This window comes from Pelecanus crispus, chromosome Z, assembly GCF_030463565.1.
Source record: "Pelecanus crispus isolate bPelCri1 chromosome Z, bPelCri1.pri, whole genome shotgun sequence".
Classification (NCBI taxonomy): domain Eukaryota; kingdom Metazoa; phylum Chordata; class Aves; order Pelecaniformes; family Pelecanidae; genus Pelecanus; species Pelecanus crispus.
This window is the reverse complement of record NC_134676.1, coordinates 11593970-11621849: the sequence shown is the minus strand read 5'-3', so window position 1 is coordinate 11621849 and position 27880 is coordinate 11593970. Positions and strand designations below refer to the sequence as shown.

At 54.9% G+C, this 27880-nt stretch overlaps 1 protein-coding gene across 1 annotated transcript in view; it reads right to left on the bottom strand.

Moving 5' to 3' along the window:
- The window catches only part of CNTFR (ciliary neurotrophic factor receptor), a 213807-nt gene that overhangs the window by 5731 nt on the left and 180196 nt on the right, over positions 1-27880 (bottom strand). Inside the window, exons 5-7 of the mRNA XM_075726950.1 lie at positions 17428-17545; positions 16426-16592; positions 8984-9147 (exon numbers count right to left, since the gene is read on the bottom strand). Coding sequence (XP_075583065.1) covers positions 8984-9147; positions 16426-16592; positions 17428-17545 — 449 coding nt within the window. The remainder of the gene's footprint in view (positions 1-8983; positions 9148-16425; positions 16593-17427; positions 17546-27880) is intronic.

Genomic DNA, 27880 nt, shown 5'->3' with positions numbered 1-27880 from the left:
TTCTCCAGCCTGAAGATAGCTCCTGGCTGAATGCTCCCCTTGGGAGCAATTCCTGCCTCTCCCCAGCTGCAGCCAGCTTGCAGCTGAGTGTTTGCAGATGGGGCATCACAGGCACAAAGGGGTCAAGGCCGTGACTTGCCTGGGGCAGGGGGAATGTTCCTCCTGGACCCAGGCTGGAGGACCTTCCCTGTAGGACCTGGGAGGATGCTGCCCTAAGCTCTTCTTTAGACAGCAGACAAAAAGAGAAGGCATAGACGACAGCATCCATCTCTCCCCACACATAGGACATCTGTATGCAGCACTTCTGAACTGGGCAGCTGGGGGACACATCCAACATTTGCCATGGTGAGTGAAATAGTCCCTGGGTGGGTGCCTGTGGCTCAGCACAGAACTGCAGCAGCAGATGGGGAAGCACACTGGGACTGGGTCCAACTGGACACAGACAGGGAGAGCTGGCGGGGAGACACTAGGGACGTTGTGGGGGGACGGATGGACACGCAGGATCAAAGGCAGAGGGAGAAATTCCTTAATCCGCGTCCCCGCCACACAGAGACAAAAGTTGGAGGAAGGCTGCGCATGGTAATTTTTTTGGCTGGGGGGGTCTGTGTGTCGCTGCCTGCCTTTGTGCACCTGCCAAAAGTCACTCCGTCTGGCTGTGAAGTGCTGCCCAGATTAATGAGGGATCAGTAGCCAGTGCAATGCAGAGCTATTAGCATTGCAAAAAAAAAAAAAAAAAAAAGGAGAGAGAGAAATGAAAAAAAGCCCTTGAACCCAGTAATTCAGCCAACAGCTTGCTGAGGACAGCGTCAGCTGGGATCCAATTCCCTGCCATGGCCACATACCCCCAGCAGCCTGCTTGGAAAGATAACAGGGCTGCTGAGGGACAGCCAGTGCCCACCCACAGCCTCGAGCACCAGGATGAGCCCAGGGGCTGGTGCCATATTGATGGGATGGCGACAGACACCCAGGGCAGGTGGAGGGGAGGATTTCCCAGCACTCTGCCTTCCCCCTGTCCATGCTGGTCCCCCCTGCACATGTGCTGGAGGCCTGGGGACATCCACATGAGCCATCCACGCCATGCACCCCAACAGGGGACATCCATGTGTGCCCTTGTCCCAGTCAGTCCCTGCCCACAGCCTGATGGCACTGCCTGGCAGTGCTCAGCACAGCAGGAGTTAAGGAAGCCACTGCCCCCCCGGGCCTCCCCCAGCTCCCTCTGACCCCAGCCCACCCTGCCAGGGTGTCCTGGAAGTAAAAAAGGGCACTGTGCTCTGTTCCCACCCGGGCTCTGCTCCTGGTCCAGGGCGACCAGGTAGCAATTACTTGCAATCAGGGTGATGCACAGGCAGGTTGGAAGCCCAGATGGCCTTTGGAAGGGGATAGGGGGGAAGAAAACCCCAACCCTCCCTGCCCCGGCAGCTGGGCTTGGGGCTGGTGTGTGTTGGAAGGAGGCAGAGCAGGAGAAGGGGGGATCAGATGCCTCCTTTTCTGCATCCCACATGAAAATGCGTTTTCCGGCTCCCTCGTGGTGGCAGTGGCTCTGCTTTCTGTTCCTTGACACCTTCTGGCCCCCAGCCTGGCTCCTGGTGTGGGAAGGGGGTGTTCCACTGCCAGGAAGCTGGCAATATGAGGATGGGGGGCTGACACCCCTGAGCCCCACGGCAGGGATGCACAACCTCTGTGCATGCCAGGACAGAGACCACGCGCCTGTCCCGGGTGTTGTATCAGGCCTGGATGAGCCTGCCTTCCCCAAAATAAAAGGAGCACTCCAGCTATTGTAGGGTGAAGCTGATCTGTTCACACAGCCTGTGCCACCCACAGTGAGTGGGGGAACGTGGAAGGAAACCCCTTGTAAGAGCACAGCCCGGGTCTGCCATGGATCTTGCGTCCTCTCAGCCTCCTCCACCTCTGGATGCTCCCCGGGTTGTTCTGGATAATGGGGGAAATGGGAACTGGGAGGGGGATGGGGCACCCCAGTGGGCTCGATTTCAGAGCCTCTTTTCCCTATAACAAGTGGCCAGATCCTGCCACCTGGCTGCAAGGAGTTTTGCAGGGACTCATGCTACACAAGTAGCTGCTGTTTCAGGTGCCTTCAGTCCCCACAATCACAGGGGAATCCTGGCAGGGTCCCACCTGCCCTGGGGAACAGGCTAAACCAAAATCAGGGGTAACCCCCAAGCAAGCCACCCTGCTGCTGGGAAGCACAGGAGGGTTGCTGCAAACAGCCACTGCAGCCCATGAAGAGATGTCGCCAAGCGGAAAAGAAATGTTTTGCTTTTTCCCTTTCAAAGCCATGTCTGGAGAGCAAATAGGTCTGACATTCATTACTAATAAACGAGCCCCCAGATACCTCCTCCTTCCGCAGCGCCACAGGAATCAGTTGGGCTAACCCCAGACAAAACTTTCTGCTCGGACTCTGGAATAACTAAAAGGTTGGGAAAAATGAATGATCCCCCTTATTCTCTGCCAGATGGGTAGTGGAGGAGCCCAGCAGGGTCTGAGCTGCGGTCCTTGCTGTCATCCCCCACCCCGCAAAAGACTGCTGTGCCACTGCTGCACATAGCTCAGCCCTGCTGCCGGTCTCGGAGGACGAGTTATCGCAGGGCTCCTCTGCAGCCTGGGTTGTGTCACACCAGATGTGGCTGAACGGCTCCCTTCTGGCTTAAAATAAAGAGCATCTTTGAAAGCGGAGCTGTAAGCTCGTTAATAACGGGACTCCTTCTCCGGATGCGCTGTCCCCTCCTGCCAAGTGACAACTGGCAGAGCTTGCCTTCATTTGCGGCTGTGGGGAGGATGGGATCGGGGATGCTCAGGGCGCTCAGCACCAGCTCTAACCCTGCCCGGCACTGGCATCTCCTGCCTGCAGATGCATTTACCACGCTGACACAGTGCGCTGGGGGGTGAAAGCCGATGGGTGCAGCTTGTGCATGGGCATTGCGGGGCACGGGCACCTGCCTGGCGTGGTCTGCACGCAGGCAGGGAAAGCTAAGCTTGCCGGCACCATCCTGCTCGCATGTAGCTGCGCGAGCACAGGCACACGGGTGCGTGCATGGGTGCTCTGCTGCTCAGTGGCACCATCAGGGCTGCCTCTGGAGGCCTGATCCTGCCAGGTGCTCAGTAGTTTTAGGTCACTAGTGGTTCCTTTGGGGGCTGAGAGCACCCAGGCAGTGCCACCCAAAAGTCCCAAGCCCGGCTCCATCCCTGGAGCTTTTGGGGAATGGAAAAGTTGTTTCCTGAGCATTTGCCACCTCCATTCTCCTCTGAGGCACCCTGCTCCAGCCCTGCCTATCCCACACCCAGCTATGAGTGACACTATTACAGCATCAACATTTTGCTCCCACCTATTAATTCCCTTTTTTTTCCCCTTCTTTTTTAATCACTGACTTTGCAGCCGGGAGGGGAAGGGAGAGAAGTGCTGCAATAAAATCTACCAGGCGTGAAGCTGTAACCCAGCTCGCTCAGGATGACCTCCCTGCCAAGGTTGCCTTGCAAAGAGGGGGAGCACAGGCAAAGTGGCAGAGGCACAGGGGGATGCAAATGGGTGCGAAGAAGTGTGCCCGCCGCAAAGTGACATTGCTGCTGCACTGGCAGGGACGCAGCTGCAGCAGGCGTTGGCACTAATTTGCTTCCCCAGCTCCATCCCTCCCCCTTGCCCATTGCAGGCAGGATACGCAGTAGACATGCTTTCAGGTTATTTCAGGCTGCCCCAAAGCAGGGACTTCCAGAGACAGCCCGTGAGATTCACCTATTTGACTGAAAACTGTTGCTTTGCCTTGGGAGATGAGCCTGAGCCCACCCTGGCAGTCATATGAGTGATGACAGCTGCCCCAGAGGATCATGCCCTCCTCACACCAACAAACCCAACCACCAAATATTTGGCAATACCCACGAATTGCCCATTCCTGTCCCCAAATACCCATCATTTGCCTGGATCAGAGCTGCTCAGGGGCTCTGTGGCCCCACCTCCTAAAATCCTGGGATGGTGGGAGCACCTCTGCTTGCTTTTCCAAAGAAGGACATTTCCAGCCTTTGCAAATGCTCACAGACGTGGCTCTAATGCTTCCAAAACAGAAGAGGAAGGAGAGAATCCAACCACATTATTAGCTTTAAATATCTCATGACCTTTTACTGCAAATCTCAAGATCTGAGGCGCAGCCCGCCTCACGGTTCGTTAACATTTCATGTTGTCAGTGCAGCCAATGGGTTCAATTAGACTTTGCGACGGCATCTGCAAATTGCTGGCAACCCACCGGAGGAAATCCTCCCTTGGCCTGGCCGCCAGCTCTGATGCTGCTTAAGAAATACCTTCTGAGCCTTGCCATGGTCCCAGGATGTGCACAGAGCTGGTCAGTGCTCAGCGCATGAGATTTCCCCCAAAAAGTTGGGAAAAGGGGAGATCCTGCTCCAGCAAATGCTAGGGGGTGGGAGAAGATTGGGTGCAAGACCTGCCCTGGGCTCCCCAAAGATGCTCGGGATGGTGCCTGGCCACCCGCCTGCATCTAGGGGTGAGTGTGCAGACGTGCTTGCAGGGAGATCGCATGTGTGAGCACGGCGATTGCTGCTGTTGTGAGTTAACTGAAGGAGCCTGTAAAACCAGAAACAGGCTATTAGCAATCCATTAGGAAAGGGTATCCAGTTCCAGCCTAGGTAAGCCATTAGAGGAACATCTGAGAGCATTAGGAGAGCTCGCTTGGGGCCAGGATGGGGCTATAAAACAGAAGAGGAAACCACGCTAATCTGGCTTGAATTACAAACTTAAAAGCAGGAGAAAAATAAAGGATACCCTAAACATTTAATGTTTTATATTTAGGAGACAGAAGGGGAGATTCTGCCAAAAGGAGAGAATAAAAAACCTGTTTAGGCTACATATATCCCATCTCTCTTCTGGCAGCAGAGAAACCACCAGTCCCTCTTCCAGAAAGGGAGGAGCGTGACTTTAAAGTTGCTTGAGTTTCAGAGCGAGCTCAGTGCTGATGGGGTGGAGGGAAGTCAGTGGCCACCCGATGTGACACGATGTGACATGGCTGCATCCTGAACAGCTGGGAAATGCCCGTGCCCAGGTTTGAGGGAGCTGCTGCGAGGCGGCACGATAGTGCAAGGAGCATCCGGCACACGCCCTGCCGCATGCTCACATGGAAACTCATCATCATCACCTCTCCATGATAATAATTCCCAGAGCACATCATCATAACTCCCAGAGCAAACTGCAACACGAGAGCTGTTAAGTGGCCTGAGCGGAAAGGCGCTGCTGAGCAGGGGAAAGGGACTGCAAACGGCACACTGGGGCTCCAACCCACCTTTGGAAAGCACTGGAAAGGGAATGAGGGTGTCCCCCCATCTCTGGGTCAGCCCCAGGTATTGCTTGATGGGGTAGGTTGCTTGGTCCAAGCAACACCCAGCTCTCTTGGCAGGGGAAAACTGCATTTATGGCTAGCTCATGCAGTGGTGGTCTCGATAAGATCCACCGCTCCTGCCACGGACAGCTTCATCTTCTGGTGCCAAGCCCTGGCATTATTAAAATCCTGAAAGGAAGAGCCTCGGAGAAAGCAGACGCTGATTGAATCAGGCCCTACGGTATTCGACAGCTCGACATCCATCTGATCCTATTAGTGCTCATTCGGTCCTGCCTGCCGAGGTGCTGTGCATAAATCAGACCCTGCAAAGATAACGGGATGCGGAGGGGAGAAAGGGGAGCTGCTTCTTCTGCCAAGAAACGCCACGTGCGAGTGGGGCCTGCATGGATATTCCTGGCTCTGGGCAGTCTCTGGTGCTCCCTCGTGGGTTTGCTCCTGCAGGGATGCTGGGCTTCCCATGGGGCTGCCAAGGGGGTGGCAGGAGGTGCTTAAACCCACAGCCAGTGAATGGGTGGTTTGCCACGAGGAGGCAGGGATGGCCTCAGCACGGGGACTTTGGGCACACAGAGATGTGCCAGAGCATGAGGTTACCCAGCTCCTCCTGGCTGCTAGCGGAGGCTTCTTCTCTCCCTGCCGGGCTGCCAAGCTGCCCCGTTGTCAGCAAGCAGGTTGTGTGCAATGGCTTTTCCATGCTGGCAGCCAGCAGGGACAGCAAGAGCCAAGATGTGGGGCAGCTTGTGGCAGGAGACCTTCACCTCAGCAAAAATTAAGACACCCCCATGCAAGCGTGGCATATGTGACCACTGCGTCCTTTCTCAGGGCACTTGTTCGTTTGAGGAGAGACCCAACACCACCACTGTAGGATAAGCCGGATGGCTGAGCTAGGCTTGGCCCTACCAAACCATGTCCCTCCTTCTCCTGGCTGGATCTGAGGGAATGGGGACATCCCCCAAGATGCCAAGAAGTAACAGGTCAAGCAAAGCAGAGCTCAGCGTGGCTTGGGCATGCTCCCATCATGCTGGGATCGGTGGGGTTCATTTTTGGGTGCAAACCCCTGCATTTGCAGGGTGCCTGGCTGGGCTAAGCAGGCTGAATGTGCCAAGGGGGTCTGGGGTTGGAGCAGCTCTGGCTGCTGCAGCGCTGCCATCCCCTGGTGTTTGGGAGCTGATTGAATTAGGCTTCGCAAATAATTCATCTGATGAATAGTGGCAGTTTTCCTCAAATCATCCACAAATCAGATTTTTCATTACCCAGCCAGCGGGGCAGAGAGTCAGAAAACAAGGCTGGTACCTCACTAGCTGAATGCTTGCACTTGCTCACCGAGCAAATTACTCCCCAAACACACTTCTCCATCAGCCAGTGATGGGGGACATGTCTCTTGCAAGGGGATATTGATTAAAAGCAGTACTGCTGTGCTGTCCTGGGACACTGGGAGATGAGACCTTCCCGGCCGTCCTTGCACCCACCATGAAGGCTGGTACCTCGAGCTCTCTCTGCGGCTCAGGGTACCTTTAAATATGAGAAATCAAGGTTTTACTGACCTAGAACTGCCTTTTCCAGACAGAGCTGCCCTGCCACTGGTGTCACCAATACCTCTGTGTATTTTGCACCATCGCTGCCTGCCTGCGAGCACTGATGGAGAGGCCACACAGTCCCCTTGGAGGCCCTGTGATGAGCGGACTGGCATGGCTTGACCCCATGAATATGATACCTAATACCCAGTGATGGAGGGACTGGCCACCCTGAGGGTGTCGAGGTGGGAGGCAGCTTGCTGGCTCTCCCACCATTTTTAGGTGAAAACCCCTGCATTCGCAGGGTGCTTGGCTGGATCAAGCTGTGGCAGGGTAAAGACATCAGCTTTTTCCACAACAGTTTCACACCTTGAAAAAATGATGTTGTGAGGCCGCACCTGGAATACTGTGTCCAGTTTTGGGTCCCTCAATACAAGAAGGACATTGAGGTGCTGCAGTGTGTCCAGAGAAGGGCAATGAAGCCGGTGAAGGGTCTGGAGCACAGGCCTTATGAGGAGCGGCTGAGGGAACTGGGGTTGTTCAGCCTAGAGAAGAGGAGGCTGAGGGGAGACCTTATCGCTCTCTACAACTGCCTGAAAGGAGGGTGTAGTGAGGTGGGTGTTGGGCTCTTCTCCCATGTAGTTAGCAATAGGACGAGAGGAAATGGCCTCAAGCTGCACCAGGGGAGGTTTAGGTTGGATATTAGGAAAAATTTCCTCATGGAAAGGGTAGTCAAGCATTGGAACAGGCTGCCCAGAGAGGTGGTGGAGTCCCCATCCCTGGAAGTATTAAAAAAACAGGTAGACGTAGCAGTTTGGGACATGGTTTAGTCTAGTCTACCCTTGATTGGTTTAGTGTGGACTTGGTAGTGTAGGTTAATGGTTGGACTGGATGATCTTAAAGGTCTTTTCCAACCTAAATGATTCTATGATTCTATGATTTCCCATTAATTCTTCCCCTTTTTTCACAGCTCTACAATTCAAGCATTTCTTCCCCAAGTGAAAAAAATACCCACAATGAACTAATACCCAAACCCCACCTCTGCTTTCTTACCCCTTGTGATGCTCTGCGGATGCTCTCTTGCCCCAGGAGTGAAGCAAAGGGCAAAGAGACAAGCAGGAAAAGCCGCTCCCAACCCTTCTCTGATTTTCAAAGCCATCAGCAAACACTTCAACCTGAAACACGACCTGCAGCATGCCTTGTCAAAAAACCCAACCAATGCAAAAAGAAAAAGTTGCCGAGACACTGATGTCTTGCAAAGACAGGAGAAAAGCCTTCCATCCCCTCTCTCAGACATTTTTCTCCCCAAGAAGAGCTGGCTGGCAGAAAACCCTGCTTGACTCCATGACGCAGGTGAGCTCCCTGGGGACCAGGTGCTGCCTCCTATTTGTCTTTTTTTTTTTTTTGGGGCAAAACACTTTATCAAGCAAAGCACATAACTGGCTTTCAACTGGCCCAGGTCGGTGCAGAGGGGATGCTGGATGAGCCACACCAGCATAGAAGCACCTCTCTTCGAACAGCAGATTGCTTTCCTTCACAAGCCGAGCATGCAAGCAGCGCACAGAGGGAAAAAAAAAAAGACCGTTATCTTCCTGCAGCTAACAAATGAAATCTGTCCTCTGGGCTGCCAAGGATTTCACTGTCTATTTTTTTTTTAAAGAAACAAGAAATAAAAGTAAGAAATACGATAACATCGCGGCAATCGCTCCGTGACTGTGCTCTGAGTTACGGCGAGTGGTATTTTATCTTCAGTTCAAAATCTAAATGTGGCAGAGGCGCATTTAAATGTGGTGACATTTATACTTTAAATGCCTTTTACATCTCGTTGGCAGGTTTTATATAGAACATATGTATGGAAAGTAGATAGGGGCCGTAGATGAAAATGTGGAGCGGGAAGAACCTGCAGAGCCATTTGTAGGCAGAATGAGAATTAAAAGAACGACAGAGTGGAAGAGAGAAGAGAGGGGAGAGAGAGAAGGAGACAAAAAGGGTCTGGGTTGCCTGGGCAGTAAATAGACCTTTTTTTTGGGTCCCTGACCACTTGTTCCCAGTACAACTTGTTCTCAGCCACCAGCTCCCCCTGCTCCCTCCTGTCCCAGCCAGCTCAGCATTGCTTACGTGCTGCCACTGCTCCAGGATGAGGGGCCGATACCGCAGGAAGAACTTGAGTGGGAAAGACTCAGGGTCGGGCCAGGACGAGGGGTTTTGCCATGACACCTCCAGCCTCCGAGGGTTATTGGGCACGGGTTTGGCGACCACGCTCTCCGGAGGGTCCGGCTTCACTGGAAGAGAAGAGGGTGACTGGTAAAGCTTTGCATGTGGCATGCTTCCTTACACCCCCCAGCACAGCTGGCTGGGCTTTACACATGGTGCTTTCCAAGGGGAGCAGCCAGCACCCAGAACATCCTCTTCCCAAACTAATTAGACGCAAATCACCTTTTCTTGTCTAGGCCAGTGGAACGGCTGTCCTGACTCAAAATAACCACTGTCAAGGAGGTGCCAGTGCTGGAGACACATGGAAACAACCTGGCCAGGGCAGACAGCGTCCCTCCTCCCCAGGGCTACTTGGGTCAGGCTGAGGAGCCCACCAAGCCCAAATCCTGCCATTTCCTTGCACCTCCTGATTTCTGGGAGTCTGACCCACATTCAAACCCACTTACCTTGCAGTAACATGGCAGAGTTTGGCCCTTGGGCTTAGGGCTGGGGTTTTGGGTATTCAAAGCGTTGGCACATCATATTTACCAAGGGCAAAGGATTGCCATGGTTCCACCCCTGGTATCTCTCAGCCCTGCTCTGCTTTTGGGATATAGGGGGTTTTTTTTGCTACCTACAAGTATTTCAAGTGAGTATGAGTTGGCTGCGAGCTATGCAACGTGCTTTGAAGTTGCAGCTACTTTTAGAGTGCTGGGAGCAAATCACAGACAGGCTGTGATGAACTGCATTGCCCATTGCAGAGTGAGCCTTGCTCCTCGCCAGGGGTTTGCTCAACTCCCAACAGCTCAAACTCCCAATTTGGAATAGCAAAGCCACAAAAAGACTGAGATGTGGGTACACCTACGCTTGTCCTTTTCTTATGGCCAGGAAGGAGCTGGGCATGGGGAACTGGGCACACAGCTGTGCCCTGGCATGGAAGAGGGCTCTCTTTGCACTCTAAGAATAGCAATGCACATGAGTCTTCACATCCCGGGAGGGCTCTCAACCTTCTCCAAAGTCCACATGCTGGCCAATGGATCCCGCCTGGCCTGAAAATCTCTGGATTGAGTAGTGGCCCCCTGGTTCTGACCATCTCGAGCAGCAGCTTTTGAAGGTGCCAGCATCAAACTCCACTCCCAAGCATGGAGGAGGGATGCTGGGGCCATGGGATGCCCCTCTCTGCCTGGCAGAGCTCCTGCCCTGCATTCAGAGGTCTTCTCCTCCATGCTGACCCAGGGGTTCACCTGCTGGAGGTGGGAGGTGATGTCCACACATGGGCTTTGCCTCCCCTGGGAGATGAAGCAGGTGGTGGTGGCGAGTGAGTTGCTCCCTTGCCAGCCTGCCTGCCTGCTGCCTGCAGCCCTGCCCTATGCATGAAGGGCATCTCTCCCTCTGCTTAAAGCTGTATGGGACCAGGTGCTAATGTGGAGCCAGTCTGCTGCAAGTGGAGTCATGTGTGTGCCTTTTGCTGCCATCTCTGCTCCAGGATGATGGTGGCATCTCAGCAACTGTCCCCAGGAAGACACCCTCCCTGCACCACCGCTGTTTGCTCCTCTTAGGAGAAACCAGCTTGTGATGCTTTCAAACCCGCTTTCTTTGCTGCGGGTGAGGCAGAGGGGGGCACTGAAATGAAGCCACAGCCCAACGACCTTGGTGGGACCCAGAATTGGTCCTGTTCCCTCCAAGACACAGCCCACCACCACCTCCCTCTCCCCAGCCCTCCCGCTCAGCGCCCTGGCACATGCCCTGCTGCAGTCCTCCTTCACCATCATCTTCACCACCACCCCAACAGCCTCTCCTGCATCCCATCACCTTCCCTCTGCCATGGTGTTTGCCAGGAGGGCTGGATAATTTCCTCCATCCCCACTGCACCCAGTGCTCAGAGGATGCTTCTGGAGGCTTGGGGAGTGGCTGGTGAACAAGCACCCATGGGCCTGACCATGGGTGCCCGGTGCCACCTCCGGGCTCCCATGGGCCCCTCTCTGCAGCAGGACAGGACACGATTTTCCATTTACAGCTTTATCCTCGGCAGGAGGAATGACTTGCTGGGGCTGCACTGTGCTGAGCTACTCCAGATGGCTGTGCAATTCCTCTGCTCGCTTCGAATCCCCAGGCTGGGGCTGGACATCAGCTTCCATCGACAGGGACTTGGAGTCCAAATGCATACGGAAAAGTATAAATCCAGTGCTGGCTCAGTGGGCTCAGTTTGCAAAACAAAAGTCTGTTCAGCTGAACGAATGCAGATGACTGTGAACTGCGGCTCTGCAGTGAGGAAGTGGGAAGGAAAGCGCTGGGCTGGGGATGGATGCGATGGGATACTCCCTGGGGTAACACAGGGAGCCTGACCCTGCTTTTGGCATGCCAGCCTGGAGCCATGGCAGAGGAATGCTTAAATGCAGTTGTGCCGGGCAGGGCACATGTGCCTGAGCAGCAATGAGAGATGCCACTGTGGTGGGTTGGAAGAAAGCAAAAAAAAAGCCATGCCCTGATGCTGAGGTGGGAGTCACCTGTGTGTTTTGCAGGGATGTTACCCCCAGCCCCACTCCTGTGGGTTGGAGACTGTCCCTGGGGTGCAGGGGAGGGCTGCCCTGGCTCTGAGTGAGCACGGCAGAGACCAGCCATCCAAGGGGGCTGTGCTCCTGGCTGCGGCAAGCCTTCAAACAGCGCTGCGGGTTAATGGGAAAACCAGCAGTCCCTGCTACCTCCCCATGTGCCCCCCCCATCCATGGGACTCCTGCCCAGGCTAGAAAGCGTAGCAGTGCCAGCCCCTCCAAAAGCACAAAGCCAAAGCTGTTCCTGCCACCTCCCTCCAAGGTGGCGGGGATGCAAGAGCCAGGAGAGGGGATCACACCTCTGGCAGCTGGTCCAGCGAGGACAGACCTCTATCTTTTAGGACAGACCTCATTACACTGTGTTCATCGTGGGAAACATCGGGGCCGGTCCTGCAGGGGCCGGTCCTGCAGGGGCCAGTTGAAGAGCAAGGGGAGACAGGCTGTGTCCAGCTCCCCGACTTCTGCGCGACCTTGAAGGAGTCCTTTATCCTCTGCAGCCTCCTGGGTCCCTGCTCTGCACACAGGGATGCGTGCTCCTCCTTCCCCAGCCTTTGTCTGCCTCGGTTCAGCCCACACATGGCAAGGCAGGGGCTGTCTGGCTGTACATCAGCCAGCATAATAGAGCCCTGTCCTCGATGAGGGACTGCAGGCAGTAACGTAATAAAAGCAATAATGGTAATAATAATAATGGACGATGGGCATTAGGCTGAGTACTGGTTAAGCAGCTACAAAACCAGATGTAATATTATCCTGCAGAGCTGAGGGAGCATCTCCAGACATTCCTGGGAAGGGGACTTGGCTGGGAGGCAGCTCACAGCTCTTCCCGCTTGGTTTTCAGCTGCTGCGTCCAGGCAAGTGCTTGGTGTGCAAGAAGAGCCGTGGAGAGCGGCTTTTCGTAGAGGCTCTGCACACTCATGCTTAATCGTGAGTCTTCAGCTATCCATCACCCCTGGCTCTTGTTAGACACATCTTAAAATGACGCCTGCAGTTCAGAAAGGCAGCTGAGACCCCACAGCATGGAGGGGCCCATTGCCCATCCCAACTCTCCAATGAGCACTAAAATGGATCCCTTGCGGCCGTTAAATATCCCCTGGCATTTTCCACAAGCAGAGGGATATTAAACTCCATGTCTTAGCCAAATGTCAGTCTAGGTAATTTAATTCTGCCTCCCTAAGTAGTATGAATTGAACTGACCTTCTGCCTAGGCAACTGTATACCCATGTTCAGAGACTCTGAATTTTGTACAGACAGAGGCACGTTTGTCCTCACGCAGCCCCTCTGAGATGCTCTGCGTCTTAATCACCCCAGAACTAGAGCTGGGAGGATCAAACAATCTTCCCAAGGTCACACAAGGGACGGGTGGCAAATCTGGGGAATGCACCCATGCCTGGAAGGCCCCATCCAAGGCTGCCTTTCTCCTTTTAATGCTGTGTGTCTTCTGCTAATTTGCCCTGGGCTTACACAAGGAGAAAGGCACTGAGGCAGGATGCTGGCGTTGCTGCATGGCAGCGATGTCCCTGCTTTCCTGGGGGATGCACATGCCGGCTACCTGGTTCTTGGGCTAAACACAAGCAAGGAAGGTGGGGCTGTGTCCTGAAGGGCCATAAATGTCCCCATTCTGTCCCAGTCATCACAAAGGAAGGGCACAGCTCCTGACACACCATCTCAGTCTTCCCTGGCACCTTTCTTTGCCTCCAAGGCCCCTCCTCTCCAGCTTCTCCAGCCCCTTTCTCACTGCCTCCTGCCGTGGACTGGAACCCTGATGTCTGTCTGCAAGGGCTTCGCAGAGCCTTGACCATCCCATGCTCACCTTTATTAATATCAATACCTTTGCAGGAGATGCAATTATGAAAACAATTTCCAGGAGTGAGATGGGGAGGAAGGCAGCCTGTATCTCCTACTGATGAGAGATGGGAGCCAGAGAGCTGGAAAACCTCTTCCAGTCATCACTGGAAATGGAAATGCAGAGTGACCCCTCGCAGCTGGCTGCTAATAACCAGCACGGCACGACCGCCAGCAAGGCATGGGCTTGGGATAGCAAAAGAAAGTACCAGTCATTTTCCACTCAATTAGAGCCCATCTCCTGAGCAGCTGGGGAAGGGATTTTCTGCTGGGGGCTCCAGGGAGGGAGGAAGGAGAGAGGAAGCAAAACCAAAGGAGGTCACTCCTTCCCAGGGGGCTTTTTGTGTTTGCCCAGGCTGGGTGGGTGGTCTGACTCAGCAGTGGGTCTGCTCCTGGCTCAGCCGGCACTGAGAGGGAGAGATGCTGGCCCTGCGCTGCTCTCACATTGGCTCCAGGCTGCTCCATCCCCAGCAGACCATAATATCAGGGCTTCATGCCTGGGATTTAACCTCTGTGCAGAAGGTGTGATGGTTTTCTCTAGGCTAGGCGGAAAACACAAGGCAGGCTCTGACATCCCCAGCCATGGGATTTTAGAAGCATCATGCAGTCGCTGGTTGTCACCGTCTCTACATTTCAGCAGGATGCGTGCACATGTTGCAATTCTCCCAGACAGCATTTTTCCAATGAGCCGAGGCAATGGCTTTGTCCTGAGCCATAGGTTTTTCCACCCCTCCATCTAGCAGAGCAAAACCCAGCACAACTTCCAAGATGAGATCTCAGCCCAGATGATGCTAGTGAGATCCCCAGGGAACCTACTGGGTGCTAGATCCACACTGCCAGCACCCACCATGCTGGGACACAGCCCCGGGCTTTCAGCTGCAGAGAAGAGAGCCAGAAGAGACACTGAAATGCAGAAGGTTCTGCAAGGAAAGCAGGTAACCTGGGGCAAAATTGCCTGGCAAAATACACTAACGCAGTGTACTTCTTTTAATTGGAAACACCGGGATGGCACAAGAAGAAGCTCCGTTCAGGGTAGGTGGCTGTCGATCATCAGCAGCTGAGTTCATCCTGTAATCACCATGCTAAGCCTGTTGACTGCCTGCTTGAACACTCAAGCACCACCATTCTGTTATCCTGTACAGAACATGGAGATTTTAAGATCACTAGATACTGAAGTGTTTATGGGAGTGGGCTGGCTCTGGGGTGCAGGATACAGCCCTTCCTATCAGCACCGGCCCATTGTCCCTTTCTTGAGTGCCATCCCTGAGGGTGTTAGAGCATCTGTCGGGTGGTGCTGGAGGGGTCTCACCTCCCACCACAACCACCGGCATGTGGCCAGGCACCCTGCACCACTCCGGGCACTCTTGCAAGAGGAAGCGATATTGCACCCATGCTAATGGTTGGCCTGGGGCAGCACTGGCCTCTGCTCACCACTCCTCCAACCTGGGCTGAGTTCAAACTGCTGGGCTGGATCCAGCTTGTGCTGGTGCTGGGATGCTCAGGGCTTGCAGCTGAATGTGCTTCCCAAGCGGGTTGCCCTTGTGTGCTGGACGGAGGACCAGATGTTTGGGAAGCCAGGCAGGGCATGGGTGGGATGCAGATTTTACAGGATGATGCCCTGAACTCCTGCAGGAGGGAATGCAAGGCACCCAAGTGACTGAAACTCCACCACTTCTCTGCTAAGCTCTTTGCCTTGTTATCAACGTTCACAATGCACCAACAAAAACGAGCTTCAGATATGGACTGCAGCTGCAGAGACATGGCAGGACAGTCCCCACTCCAAAATAATTTCCCTGCTCTGTTCAGAGCTGGCACCTTGTTTCTCATTTGATCTTTTCCAGGATTTGGGGTAGAAAGGGAAAATCTGGGATAGCAGTGCAGCTCCTCAGCTTGCACTCTGGCACTTCCAGATACTCAGGACTAGGACATGTAGTGCATCGAAGGCAAAGACTGACTGCTGGCTGCAATTCAAGGATTCATTTATTTGTTTTTCTGCTCCAGTAATTGCCACATGTAACCAGCAAATTGTTCTTCAATGTGTTCCTGAACTCTATTCTCTCCCATTTTTCTGCTCTTTGAGGATGGACAGTCTTGTCACGGCACCAGCTGTAATCCGGCTTTGGTTGGTGGCAAAAGCACTGTGCCCAGCTCCCAGCTTTGCTGTGCTTGGCACTGAATTGCTCGGTCCATGCTGGTTCTTCCACAGTCAGAGGAGCATCCACACCACAGGTCCAGACAGGTTGGGGAGCATCCCTGTGGCACAGCCAGCAGCACGGACACCCAGGCCCCCAGGTCCCGCTGCTCCCTGTCCCACACTACACAGCATCCACTGCCTGGGTGGGGCAGTGAAGAGGGGCAAAGCGGGGAGCAAGGTTTTTAGGAACATGTTAGGTAAGGGCTGTGGTGGATGACTTTGGGAGGGCTTTATCCTGACTAGGGTTGGGGGGAAGAGGATGGGACGTTTTAATTTTGCTTCAAATCCTAATTTCCATCACTCTGCTTCCAGCACAAACACCAAACCTCTCTTTTAGGAACACTCACAGGGGCAAGAAAACCAATGCCATTTCGACCACACCAGTTTCACAGCCCTCTGCCCCAGCACATGGCAGCTGCTTCCCCAGCCCCCAAGCAGGGAGGAGCTCAGCAACCATGGGAGACCTGGACCACTGCAGACAGGACCAGGCACGGCACTGATGGGACCATCATGGGGACCACCTGCGGGCATCCTGCCTGGCTCCCCCAGGATGCTCAGGTGCCGGCATCAGTTACAGCAGGGCCATGAGAGTCAGCAAGGCACGGGGAGGATGCCAGCATGGCTCAAACCCTGGCTCCATCTCATGCATGGATACGCAGAGGCTCCACTTGGAGACCATGCCCCTTCCCTGACCCATCAATCCGGAGGGCGATGCTGCGTGCAGAACAAGCCAACCCCAACACCGTCTCGGAGAGGCCATTTGCTGCCGTGGAAGTTACCTATGGCGAACTCGTCAAAGGTGACAGTGGTGGAGTTTTTGCCCAGAGCATTCGTGACTGTCAGAGTCACCTTGTACTTCACCGTCGAGAAGAGCTGGAGGTATCTGGTGTGACACCTGTTTTTGGGAAAGGCGTCCTTCTCACAGACCATCTCTCTCGTGCCGTGTCTGGAAAGCAGAGGCGAGAAGAGCTGTTACCTGCAGAGCAGTGCTCGGGGTGGGGATGCACCCATGCTGCTGCAGGCAGGAGGCAGAAGGAGCAGCGCTGCGTCCCTGCTCTGCCCACGGTCCCCATGCACCAGCCCCTGCCGCAGCCAAAGGGCTGCCTTCCTTCTGCCAGAGAATTTTGCAGGCTCATGTGTGTGATGTTTTATCCTAAACCCACAGAGAGACTGCGGTGAATGTCCTCATGCTGGCCCCAAGGAAAGCATGAGACCCTGCTGGGGCTGGGGTTTTCTCTGTCCCTCCTGTGAGAGGGACAGGGTCTCCTTTCTGCTGGTGACACAAGCCCCAGAAGGTAATGCATGGCACCAGCCTGTATAAGGGCTGTGCCAGGATTTGGGCACAGGGTGGGGGACAATGCCATGCCATGGCCAGTTCTAGGTGAGGGACACTGCTGCTGCCCGGCCACAGCCAGTGTATGGCAGAAGGGAGCATGGCTGTGCCAAATGCACTGAAAAACAGGGGGCACAACTTTCACTGTGGGCAAGTGGTGCAGAGAGGATGGACTTGGGGGGCATGGAAAGGGGACCTGGGAGCTGGGGACTTTCCTGGTCCCCTCTGGGGAAATTGGGACTTTCCTGGGACAAAGCCCCAGTGCCAAGCATCCAGTTTGGATGTCCCTGGAGCATCTTTTCCCAGGCCCATTTTTGGGACACTGATCGCATATGCTCAGCACAGGTCAGACCCACTGCCCCAAGACTTCATGGCACTACTTGGGACCTGCTCCAGGCTGCAGGGACAAAAGCTCACCCCACTGCACCCTTCTTTCCTGGGCACTTACATGACGGAGATGTTGAAGGAGTTGGGGATGTAGGTGGGAGTAGGCAGGTGCCAGCTGCAGTAGAAACCCTTCGGGTAGTTGTTGGACCGGCACATCAGCACTGGCTCCTTCGGGGGGGCTGCCAGGGAAAGAGAAAGAGCAATTACCCATTGAGGCGGGGTTATCACCAGGTCCTGAACAAGGGGATAGCCCTCCACTCTCAGCTGCTGCCAGCTCCCAGGGAAGGTACACAGTTTTCAAGGGGAGACGGGTCTGTGTTTATCAGCTGCTTGAAGCATCTGGGGGCCTTTGTCCTATGTCTGCTGCTGAGGTCCCCCATGAGACCTTGCTTTGGACTGTGCACAGTAGCTCACCTTCTCCCCTGGCAGCTCACTAGCTCTAACGAGAGATGGAGTGGCAGAGGAGGCTGGCAGGTACTGGGGGAAATTGTCTTCAAGGCTGTGACAGAGATGTCACTGATGGGGAGGAGGTGCTGCTCTCTTGACCCCATTAAGCTACAGTGCTCATGGCTTTCTCTGCCGCGTCCCAGGGGAGTGATAAACTTGTTGAGGGATGATCCTCCAAAAGACAAGAGGTCCTCCAAGGGAGGAAGAAGGACTGCTAATGGCAAGATGAGGAGGAACAACGTGAAACCAGCAGAGAAAATTCACCTCTGCAGGAGGACTGACGGTGTAAACGCTTTCAGCAGCGGGGCAGACCATCCCATCCCATCCCACCTGACCCCATCCCATCCCACCCCATCCCATCCCAGGGCCCTGCCTCCCAATAGACATGGAGGCAACTGGATATAAGACAAGAGCATGCAGTGAGGAGCAGCCTTCCTCTGGCCTTGTCAGCTGGTCCTAGAGGTTAGAGGCAGAAGAGGATTTTAAACCCAACCAAGTGTTCACACTGCACTTGGCTTTGCCGGACCTATGTGCACTCTGTGCTCTTTGCGGGAGCACAGCCAGAGCTGCAGGAAGACTCTGCAAAATGCCGAGGGCTGGTGCATGTGGGAGGATGAGATGTGATACCTTTCAGCTGATAAATTTTGCCCCTGTAGCTTGGTAAAAATCTTATCTGAACTGACACTGAAGTCAATTCCTCTCGGTACCTGGACATTTGCATTGCTAAGACCAGCGTTTGGATCTAACTACAGGACCTTGGCACAGTACCTTGCCATAAAACACACTCCCTGGGCTGGATGTCCCCATGCATCCACCCAGGATGTCCCAGGACACACTCTTCTCTCCAAGCAGAGGTTTTGAAACAAACCTAGCACACCTGGCAGCCTCAGCACAAACATCGCTGCTCACCACCCCACTGCGGTCCCGACAGCACTCCCCACCTCATGGCTAACCTCCCTTCTCCCTGCTGCTGAGGCAGATGCCTTACCCATGGCTGTTACTGAAAATGAGATGCAAAACAGGATGCAGTGATGCAAGAATTCAGGGAGCACCCCCAGGCTGGGAAACTCCTTTCCCGAGGGCTGCAAGGGCAAATAAGTCCCACTGCACCATGCATGCACCATGTCTTGCTATGGAGCTGCCCATACTGATGTTGATGCAGGGAAGCCATGCACCAACCTAACACACCTCTGCATACCATGCCAGAGAAGTAAAGGATGCAGCGAGCCAGCTAAGGGTGCCCTCACTGCACCGGTGAGCTGGCAGCACCAGGACGATGCCAAAGGCTCAAGACATCAATGCAAAATGGGACAACCCTGCAGCCATGTCTGTGCAAATCCCCCACATGGCACACAGCCCTGCAGAGCTGCTGGTCTCCTGGAGGTCTCCTCGGCACTGTTGAGGCGCAGCCCAGGCCTCACTGGCGTAACATGCTTGGGGATGCATGTAGGACCAGAGCAGGATCCTGATGGGAAACAGCAGCCTGACTGTGCCCTCTGGAGAGGGTCAACGCAGCTGGTTTGACGTGAGCACGGACTGCCAGGGTGGGCTGCCTGTATCCTGGCTTGGCAGTGCACAGCAGAACCCATGGTCAGAAAATAATGATGGGTTTTGCTAGAAAAGCTTTCTGGGGGATGCCATGAGCTCCAGCTGCAGCAGCCTACTGCAGTCTACAGATTGGAAACTGAGGCACGGGGCTTGCACACATGCTGAAGTCCCTGGGGCAGGCTGGAGAGGGAGCAAGCAGATGACAGGAGAGCCAAGAGCAGCAGAGTCAGGGAGCAGGGAGCAAGGAGAGGGAGAGGGAGAAGAAAATAGAAGGAGAGGGAGAGGGAGAGGGAGAAGGAGAGGGAGAAGAGGCTGTGCCGGTCTGCGGCACGTGTTCCTCCTAATGGCTGTTTCAGCCTTCAGCTGGCAGACGAAGGCCAGAGCCTGGTTAATGAGCCTCCCAGCTAAATTATTCAAGCAGACCCTCCGCAGCAAAACAGAGTGGCTAATTGCAAGGCCAGAGACAAGGGCCTGATCCCTGCTACAGCTTCATCCTCCTCCTCCTCCCCACCTCCTTAACCCCTTCCCTGCTTCACAGCTGCCCCAGGGTGGGGCGGAAGCAAATGCAGGGCAGCATCGCCCTTTGCAGGGGGCAAGGGGAGCCGGGGGGGACGGGGGGCTCCCAGGAGGTGTTTTGGAGGGGTTGAAGGGGTGCAGGGGATTTAGGGACAGCCTTTGGGGTCCGAGCGACCGCGTGGTGGCAGTGTGGGCTCACCGCACCCGCCGGGCACCTGGCAAACCGGGCTGGGGGCTGGAAATACCGCACGGGGGGGGAGGATTCTGGGGATGCTACCGTGGGCCTCTCGCCCACTTGCTGCTTGCGCTCAGCTGTCCGGCTGCACGACACCAGGAGCCAGCCGGGAAGCCGGGTAGAGGCAGCCGAGGTTTCGGCGAGCATCCCTGAGTCCTGCACAGTCCCTGCCCGAGGAGGAGGCTCTGCCCTACCCGCATGGCCCCAGATGCTGCACTGCTACTGAGCTGCAATTAGTCCATCTGAGGATAATTTATCTCCATTGTCTCTACTACGCTGGACCTGGCTCTTGGTGATCTGTGCTAATTCCTCCGCCAAGGAGGCTGGGGCGAGCTCGTGCCTCCAGGTTTGCTTTGCTGTGAGAAGTGGGGGCTGCCCAAACTGCCTCCCACTTCTATTCCCACTCTGCAGCAGCCTTTGAAGATGCCCCATTTTCACAGCCTTGAATGCCTTGAAGATCCTGTCCTCTGCTCCAAGATTGGGGCCCCAAATGCAGCCCTTAGTGTCTCTGCCCACAGCATCCTCCACCTTTCATCCTCTGGTGCCTTTTAGCAAGCCAGAGGTGGAAGGAGAGCCTAGGGAAGGGGGACAAAAAGACCCTTGTATCTCTGCCACCCTGGTGCCCATGCAGCATCCTCAGCCCGCTGCAGCTGAAGGGATGCTGCTGTACAAAGCCTATCTCGCCCCAGCCATTGCCCTTTCTTTCTGGGCAGGAACAAGCTGTCTCATGGGGATGTTCCTGCCACCTCCATCTCTCCAAAGAGCCGTCAGTCCCAGAGCCACAGGCGTTTGGGGAGGGGGATGTCACACAACTGCCCCACTTTCCACCTTGATGGGCAGAAAGTCCACCCCATGGGAGAGCGCAGGGCCACTGTGATATGCCATTTGGGGCTGTGGAGAGCGCAGGGCCAGTGTGATATGCCATTTGGAGCTGTGACCATGACACTATATGGGTGACTGTGGCCACGAATGCGAGGTGCCATGAAGGAGAGGGCTGCAAGCCCCTTCTCAGCTGCCATGGCACATCGGGAGGGCTGCCTTTGCCCATCCTGCCATAGTGTCTTCTCCAAGCTGGTGGCAGGGTCCCCTACGGGAGATGGTGGCTTGCAACCCTGTTCCTCTCCCCTCCTCTCCCAGGAAAGGCGCTCGCCAGCACAGCTCATCCTGCCCATCAAAGGCTCTTAAAGAGAGCAAATAAAATTGCAGGCTCCAATCGATCCGGCACTCCGTAATGCTGTCTTTGGAGGTGGGCCAGCCTGTCGGACTGATCAAGAGAGCAAGAAAGGCAGCGGAGGAAAACAAAACCATCAAGGGAGCATTAAAGGCTTTTTCTGCCCTGAGGTTTTGGGCAGTGTCTCTGGGTGCGGGGTGTCCCGCTCTAACCTCCTCCATCCTCCCCCGGCTGATGTCTAGCTCTCAGCTCCTGTCCGATGCCAAAAATGACCCAAGCAACATGTTGCCCCTGCATGGGCACTTCCCCCCAGGCTCCTGCACGCAGCCTCCGTAATTCTGGCAAATATTTACTTCCCCGTTGCCTCATGGAGCTGCTGAACTCTGCAAAGGCAGAGCTCCTTCCCTTTCGCCGCAAACAGCGCCTGCCCTCTCTAATCTGTCTATTAACCTCTCGCATGGCAGGAAGCCACTTCTCCCACGCACTCTGCTGATGTCCTCTCTGCAAACCCGGTGTGTTTAATGCCCGACCGTGGCGGCTTCCCAGCGGCTTGGACTGCAAACAGCCTTACTGCACAAGCTCGGGGCAATGGTATGAAAGGCTACAACAGAGCTGGGTGCATCCCACCTGGGCATGCTGCTCACAAGCCATGCAATGCTCTAGCAAAATTCGGAACTGTGACAGGCAGCGAAAGCTGGTGCCAGGGTCATTGTCTCTGCAGACCCTGCAGAAGACTGGTGGCAGGGACAGGGTTGGCTTTCCCACCACACAGTGCTCCAGGCTTTGTATCCATTTGACCGCTGTCTCTTTGGCTTGTTGGAAATAGCTGTTGCTTGACCAGCTCCAGCATCTCTGCTCAGCTGGGGAGAGCACAACAAGTGGTCCTCGAGGATGAAACAGCTCTGGATACATCAGCACAGACACAGATTTTTGTCTCCCTCCCCAACTCTAAAGCCCAGTCGTCCTTGTACCCTGAGTCCCACTGTGCAGGGGAAAAGTGTAACCAATCCATTTTAGAAACCACTAAAAATGATCTACAATAGCTTTTCCTAGCCCTGCTAGGTCATGAGATAATGGACATTAAAATCATGGCATTTTTATATATAGAAAAGTTATTTTAGGTCATTTTTAGAGTTTCTGAAATGGATCAGTTATAATTTTCCTCTCCTGCTGAAGACTGAATGTACTAAAGATGACTTGCTCCACAGGTGGAGGGATACAAAAAATAGTACCAATAAAAGTTTTAAGAGGCCTCTCAAACACTTCTGTAGGAGGTATTTCTTCTGGTGCACTCGGGGCACATTCAGGCACCGGGCTGCTGGGGGATACCGATCCTACAGCATGCTTGTGGGGTCACCTGCATAACTCATCATCCCCATCTCAGGACAGCAAAGCCTGCAAGGTCCATAACAGTGGTGTGTGCTTGTGCCAGAGCTACAGCTGTGACACAGCCTGCCTGCACGAGGGCAGGACCCTCGTGCTGCCCCGTGCTGGGGCGCAACCCCAGCACCAATGCTGTTCTGCTGCCAGACTCCTGCTGTTAGCATCCCTGTGCCTCCCCACTGCCCATGGCACGATTGCTGCCCCATCCCTTGCCAGTGCCTAACACGCCCTCCATATCCTCACCCGCTGACCTTTTTCACACCACAGCCATGACCTTGCAGGCAGTGGGTATGTGCTGCTAAATAAAAAGGCACCCAAGTGACTGAAAGCAAAGCTGCAGAGGCTGGAGGGCACAACAGGGACCCATCCAGGCATGAGATGCCAGCCCCGAGCACGCGGGTACACGTGCAGAAGAGCAGCACACCCCGCACGTCTGCACTCGCACCTACGTAGACGCTTTTGTTATGCACATGCTGGCTGCAAGCACGATGTATTATTTATCTAATGCTGCTTTTCTAAAATTGTCTGTGTACAGGAGGTTGGTAGGAAACAACAAAGAAACCAGTGATGAATAAATCATATTTCTACTGCCTCTTGAACAGGGGAGCATCCGCCCGCCGTGCACCACCTGTGCCAGAGAGCAGCATGGCTGTGGCTGGGGACAGTCCCTTCCACCACCCCAATTGTTGGGATGTATCTGTGTTTTGTTGCTGGAGAAAGGGAGGGAGGTGAAGCTCCGATTTTGCTGTTACCCCTTGTTCAGGCTGTTCTTGGATAAGGGTGAGGATGAGGAGGGGTGCAGAGGACAGCGGCAGGGCAGTATGGAGGCAGGTGGCAAAATTCATGTGAGAGAGAATTAGAGAGCCCAGGGGTGCAGGGACACAGGATGAGATGGGCTCATCTCCCACTGACCTCCTGGGTGACCTGGGCAAGTGATGAAGACAGGGTTTAGGTCTCTCCAGTCAGTCGAAGCCACCCCAAGCTTAGGAAGGGACATTTTCAGGGGGACATTCCTCCCCAGTGAAATTAGACACTGAAGACATATCCCTCTGGAGTGTGAGCCATCCCAGCTGAACATCAGAGTTGCCCACTTCAGCCAGCACCTAGCCCAGCCCCGATACCCTCATGCTGTAGCATCTCACTGGGAGCTCCTGAAATGGGCCAGGGACACCTGTGGCTGTAACCAAAGTTCCCTGGCCCCGCTGCCACCTAGGACCCAGCTCCCTAGCCTCAAAGGCCAAGAATTTATTCCCCAGAAGGTGCCGGGAAAAAAGGTGGACTCAGCAAAAGATAAATTTCTAAAAGGCCCTGTTTTACACTGATTGGGGCTCGTAAACCAAGCTATGGATTTTCTCATTTCCCCTGCAGAAAATTCAGCGTGCGCGTCAAGAGGCAGCGCTGTAAATTTTTGGGTGAGGCATTAGTCATAGAGAAGAGAGAACTCAGAGCCCCGCTTTAAGCCCATATCAGAGTGCAAGCTCCTAGCCCTAAAAGCTGCCTCGCAGCAGGACAGTGTGATAACAGGCTCACCAGAGTTTGCTTCATCCTGCACTGCACGAGGCTGTGCTATTCACGGCACAGCAGAGGTGCTCTTCAAACCTGACAGCTCTCAAGCCTTCAAAAAATTAGCAAGCAAGCCTGGTTAAGCAGCAAGAGAAAAGAGCAAGAGAAACGGGGCTCTGGCAACTGTGGCATGGGGTGGGGTGGCCGGCTGGCACAGCAGCCCTCTCTGGAGATGCTCCCCAAGGTGCAGGATGCTGCGGGAAGGTGATTTAGGCAGGTGAAGCCATCAGGCATCCCGCACCCATGACAGACACCCTTGCTCTTAGCTGTAGAGATGACTCCCTCTAGCAGCGCCGGTGCTGGGCAGCATTGATGTCCCAGGGCAATGCCTGTGGGGGTCCTCGGACATCCCACCTGGCACACCAGCACCCCAAAACTAACTGTGCTCCTGCAGGTGACCTTGCAGCCATGGGCTGGGATGCTGGGCTGGATGCCTTAGGGACCGATGTGCAGCGGGGATGCCGGGCACCTCCAGCCTTTGCCTGGGACCGCACCACAGCAGGAAGTCCCTCCTAACCCTCCTGCCCTCCATCAGAAACCAAAGAGCAGCTTTGCTTCGAAACAGTATTAAATATTGAACAAAAGAAAGCAAATCTGTTATCTGGGATAATTGGGAGTAAATAAAACATTTAACCAAACCAAATGCAGCTGTTTCTACTTGGAGCCGGCACAACAGCAGGGAAGCCAGCTCAGCTACTCTGCATCCTCGTTACGGCAGCTGATTATTGTTTTGTGTATAACGGTAGCACCGCCAGGCCTCGAGCGAGGCCGGGGCCCACGGTGCTCGGTGCGGCACACCTGGGAGGGGTACACCAGCAAGGCAGGACGTGACAGCTCAGCAAGCGCGCCCAGCACGGGAAGCCCTTTGCAGCGCTGGGGTTTGCTCTCCAGCCCAGGGAGTTCACGGCGAGGCCGGCTTTCCTCCCCCAACACCTCTGCGAGGGGATTTGCATGTAACATAAACCATTTCAGAGCCAGGTCACTGGTTCGCACATAGCCCCGGGCAGTAATGACCAAACCTGGTTACTGGCTGCTCTGGGATTGAGCGTGCCGGGCCTCCGTCCAGCTCCTGGAGACCTGAAGAGCGGCACGGGGTGAGGGACTGTGAAGGTCCCAGGGGAAGATGCTGACAAACGGAGCCAAAGAAGGCTCCGGGGATGGAGAGTGCCCAGCCGGCGGGGAAGGGGCTGATGTGCTCTTTGCTTTCTCAGTGCAGCCATGGGGCTTTCCGCTGCTGGGGTTTGGGGAGGAGAGCCTGATGTCCCCGCAGCTCCCACCCAAACGCTGAGCCTAACCCCTCTAAAATGGCCGGGAAGGAAGCGGGGCATGAATTCCATGGGGTTTTCCAGTCCCTGCCAAATAGTTTCTGCTTCCAGGGGACCCTTCTCCTTGACATGGGTCTGGATGCACCATGCCAAGGCAGTGCAGGGGGAAAATGCTTCCTAGCACCCACACGGGTCCCCCAGCAGCTGCTCCTCACCCCAAGGAGCTTGTGGTCGGTGCACGTGGGAGCACATCACAGACCCGATCTCCAGAGAGGAGTAGCTGCCTCCCTTGGCACCCCTTGATAAAAGGCTTGATCAGAGCAGCCCAAAACTGCTCTTAAGTATTGTTTTCTGCCATGCCTGGTCTCAGCCCACACCAGCTGTGAGCAACGCGCAGCCCTGGAGCCCGAATCTCCTGCAGCTCAGCTGGAAAAGCTGCCAGCCAGAGAGAGGGAACATCGCTATCTGCTGTGCAGGAGGGCAGTGCCTTCCCCGGCTCGGCTGTGCAGGGGGCATGTGAGGTGCCCCCGAGGGCTCCCCAGAAGGTACTGGGGAGTCTGAGGGTCTGTGCCGTGGCAGCCCCCTGCCTCGATGCCTGCGGAGCTGGCAGAAGGGGACTCAGCATCCCCTTATCCCTCTTTTCCCAGCTCCAGGCACAAAAGCCCTGCATGATCTACACCACGCAATGCCCCTGCCCCCGCCATCCCCTTATTTAAAGGCTGCAAGAAAGCAATTCATTCTCCCAGCCTCTCCAGATGGAGAAGACAGGGAAAATACCAGGTGCAATCAGGCACAACTGGGACCATCAGCAGCCATGTATCCTCAGCAAAGCTGTCCCACCAGAACTCCTGGAAATTGTATATTTATCCAGGAGGAGCCTCTGGAGGGAAGCTACAAGCACTTTGTCATGTACCGAGCAACAAGTTAGCCACGAATATTACCAGCTATCATTCCCAGTGGGGGAGTGTGGGCTGACTCTAACAGCCAGCAGCTCTCCAAAAATGCCTCCTCTCTCTGCATCCCTCTTGAGATGCAGCCTGGATACATCCCCTTCTCTGCTCTGCTCTTCCTCAGGCTGCTCTCCACGCTACCCCGGCGAGGGGGGTACCTGCTGGCAGAGCGGTCTCTCACCCCACGGGAAGTAGAGAGGAAGGAGTAAGAGATTTCTTACTCTCTGGAGGAGTGAAAGGGATATTTCTGGGCTTCTTTTCTCCTGCCTGGGCAGGAGCAGGAGCTGATAGGAACGCTTAGTAACCAGCCATACCCCCCATCCACTTTCTTCTTGCACTGGCACTGGCTTTTGCAGGAAAAGCTCCTTTCCTTCAGCACGTACAGAAAACCACCCTCTCCTCTTTTCTCCCACATGTTTTGCTAGAGGAAATGCTGCAGGTTGTGCTCCTGTCCCCTTAGAAGGCAGACCCCACAGCACCCTCCAGCCTACAGCGGCTGCTCCACCTTGGATTCAGTCAGGACAGGGGACCTGAAAGTGGGCATCTGTGTGCAGGTACGGCTCTGCTCAGCGTGTGTCTGCACAAGCAGCAGAGCCATTTGCTCATTCTCAAGCTGACTCTCTGTTTGGCCATCCGGATTGCATCTGGGTTTTCTCATACAGACTCAGCATCCCCTGGCCACCGACTCACATCCTCGGGACTGCCCTTCTGCCCCACACCACTGCTCTTCTGGTGAGATGCTGTGCTGCTCTGTGGGGCTGATCTGCAGCCTGTGCCTGTCCCTCAGCCCCAGGGACCATGCAGCCCTTTGTATGCGAGAGCCATGGACCACGCAATGCTGGTGGCTTCGCCTCGCTTCGTGTCATTAGCGCAGTCATGCTGGAAAACCAGCTGCAGGCACCTTGCAAAAACAGCTGGGCTGGAGCCAGAGAGATGCCAGAGCTGGCTGCAGAGAGCTGACATGGGACCAGAAGGAGCCTCATATGGCTTCTTTCTGTGCTGTTCCCCCCCGCAATCTGTGCTAGTCCCTGCAGCAGCAGCCAGCCTCCTCGGAGTGTGTAGTGAAGCCACCTGGCCCATCCCATGTGTCCTTCTGCATAATATACCCTGGAAAATCAGCACTGGAATCTGGTGGGGACGGGGCCGAGACGGACACCCCAAGGGGTGCCTCTGGTTGGTGGTGCTGTTCAGGGATGTTGCTAGCCCATTAATGACATGCATCGGGGAAGATGCTTAATTTGTCCCAAGAAATGAGGTCTCCACACCAGTTTTTAGCTGCCCACTCTCTGGCTTTGAGAAAATACTGGTCAGGCATGTCACTAACAGCAGGAGGGTCCCCAGATCAAGCCTAAATCCTCCCCTATGCTGCTGATACCATGGGGTGGAGGCAGGAAGGAGGACGGAGCCCAACTTCAGAGCATCAGTCTCTGCAGCTC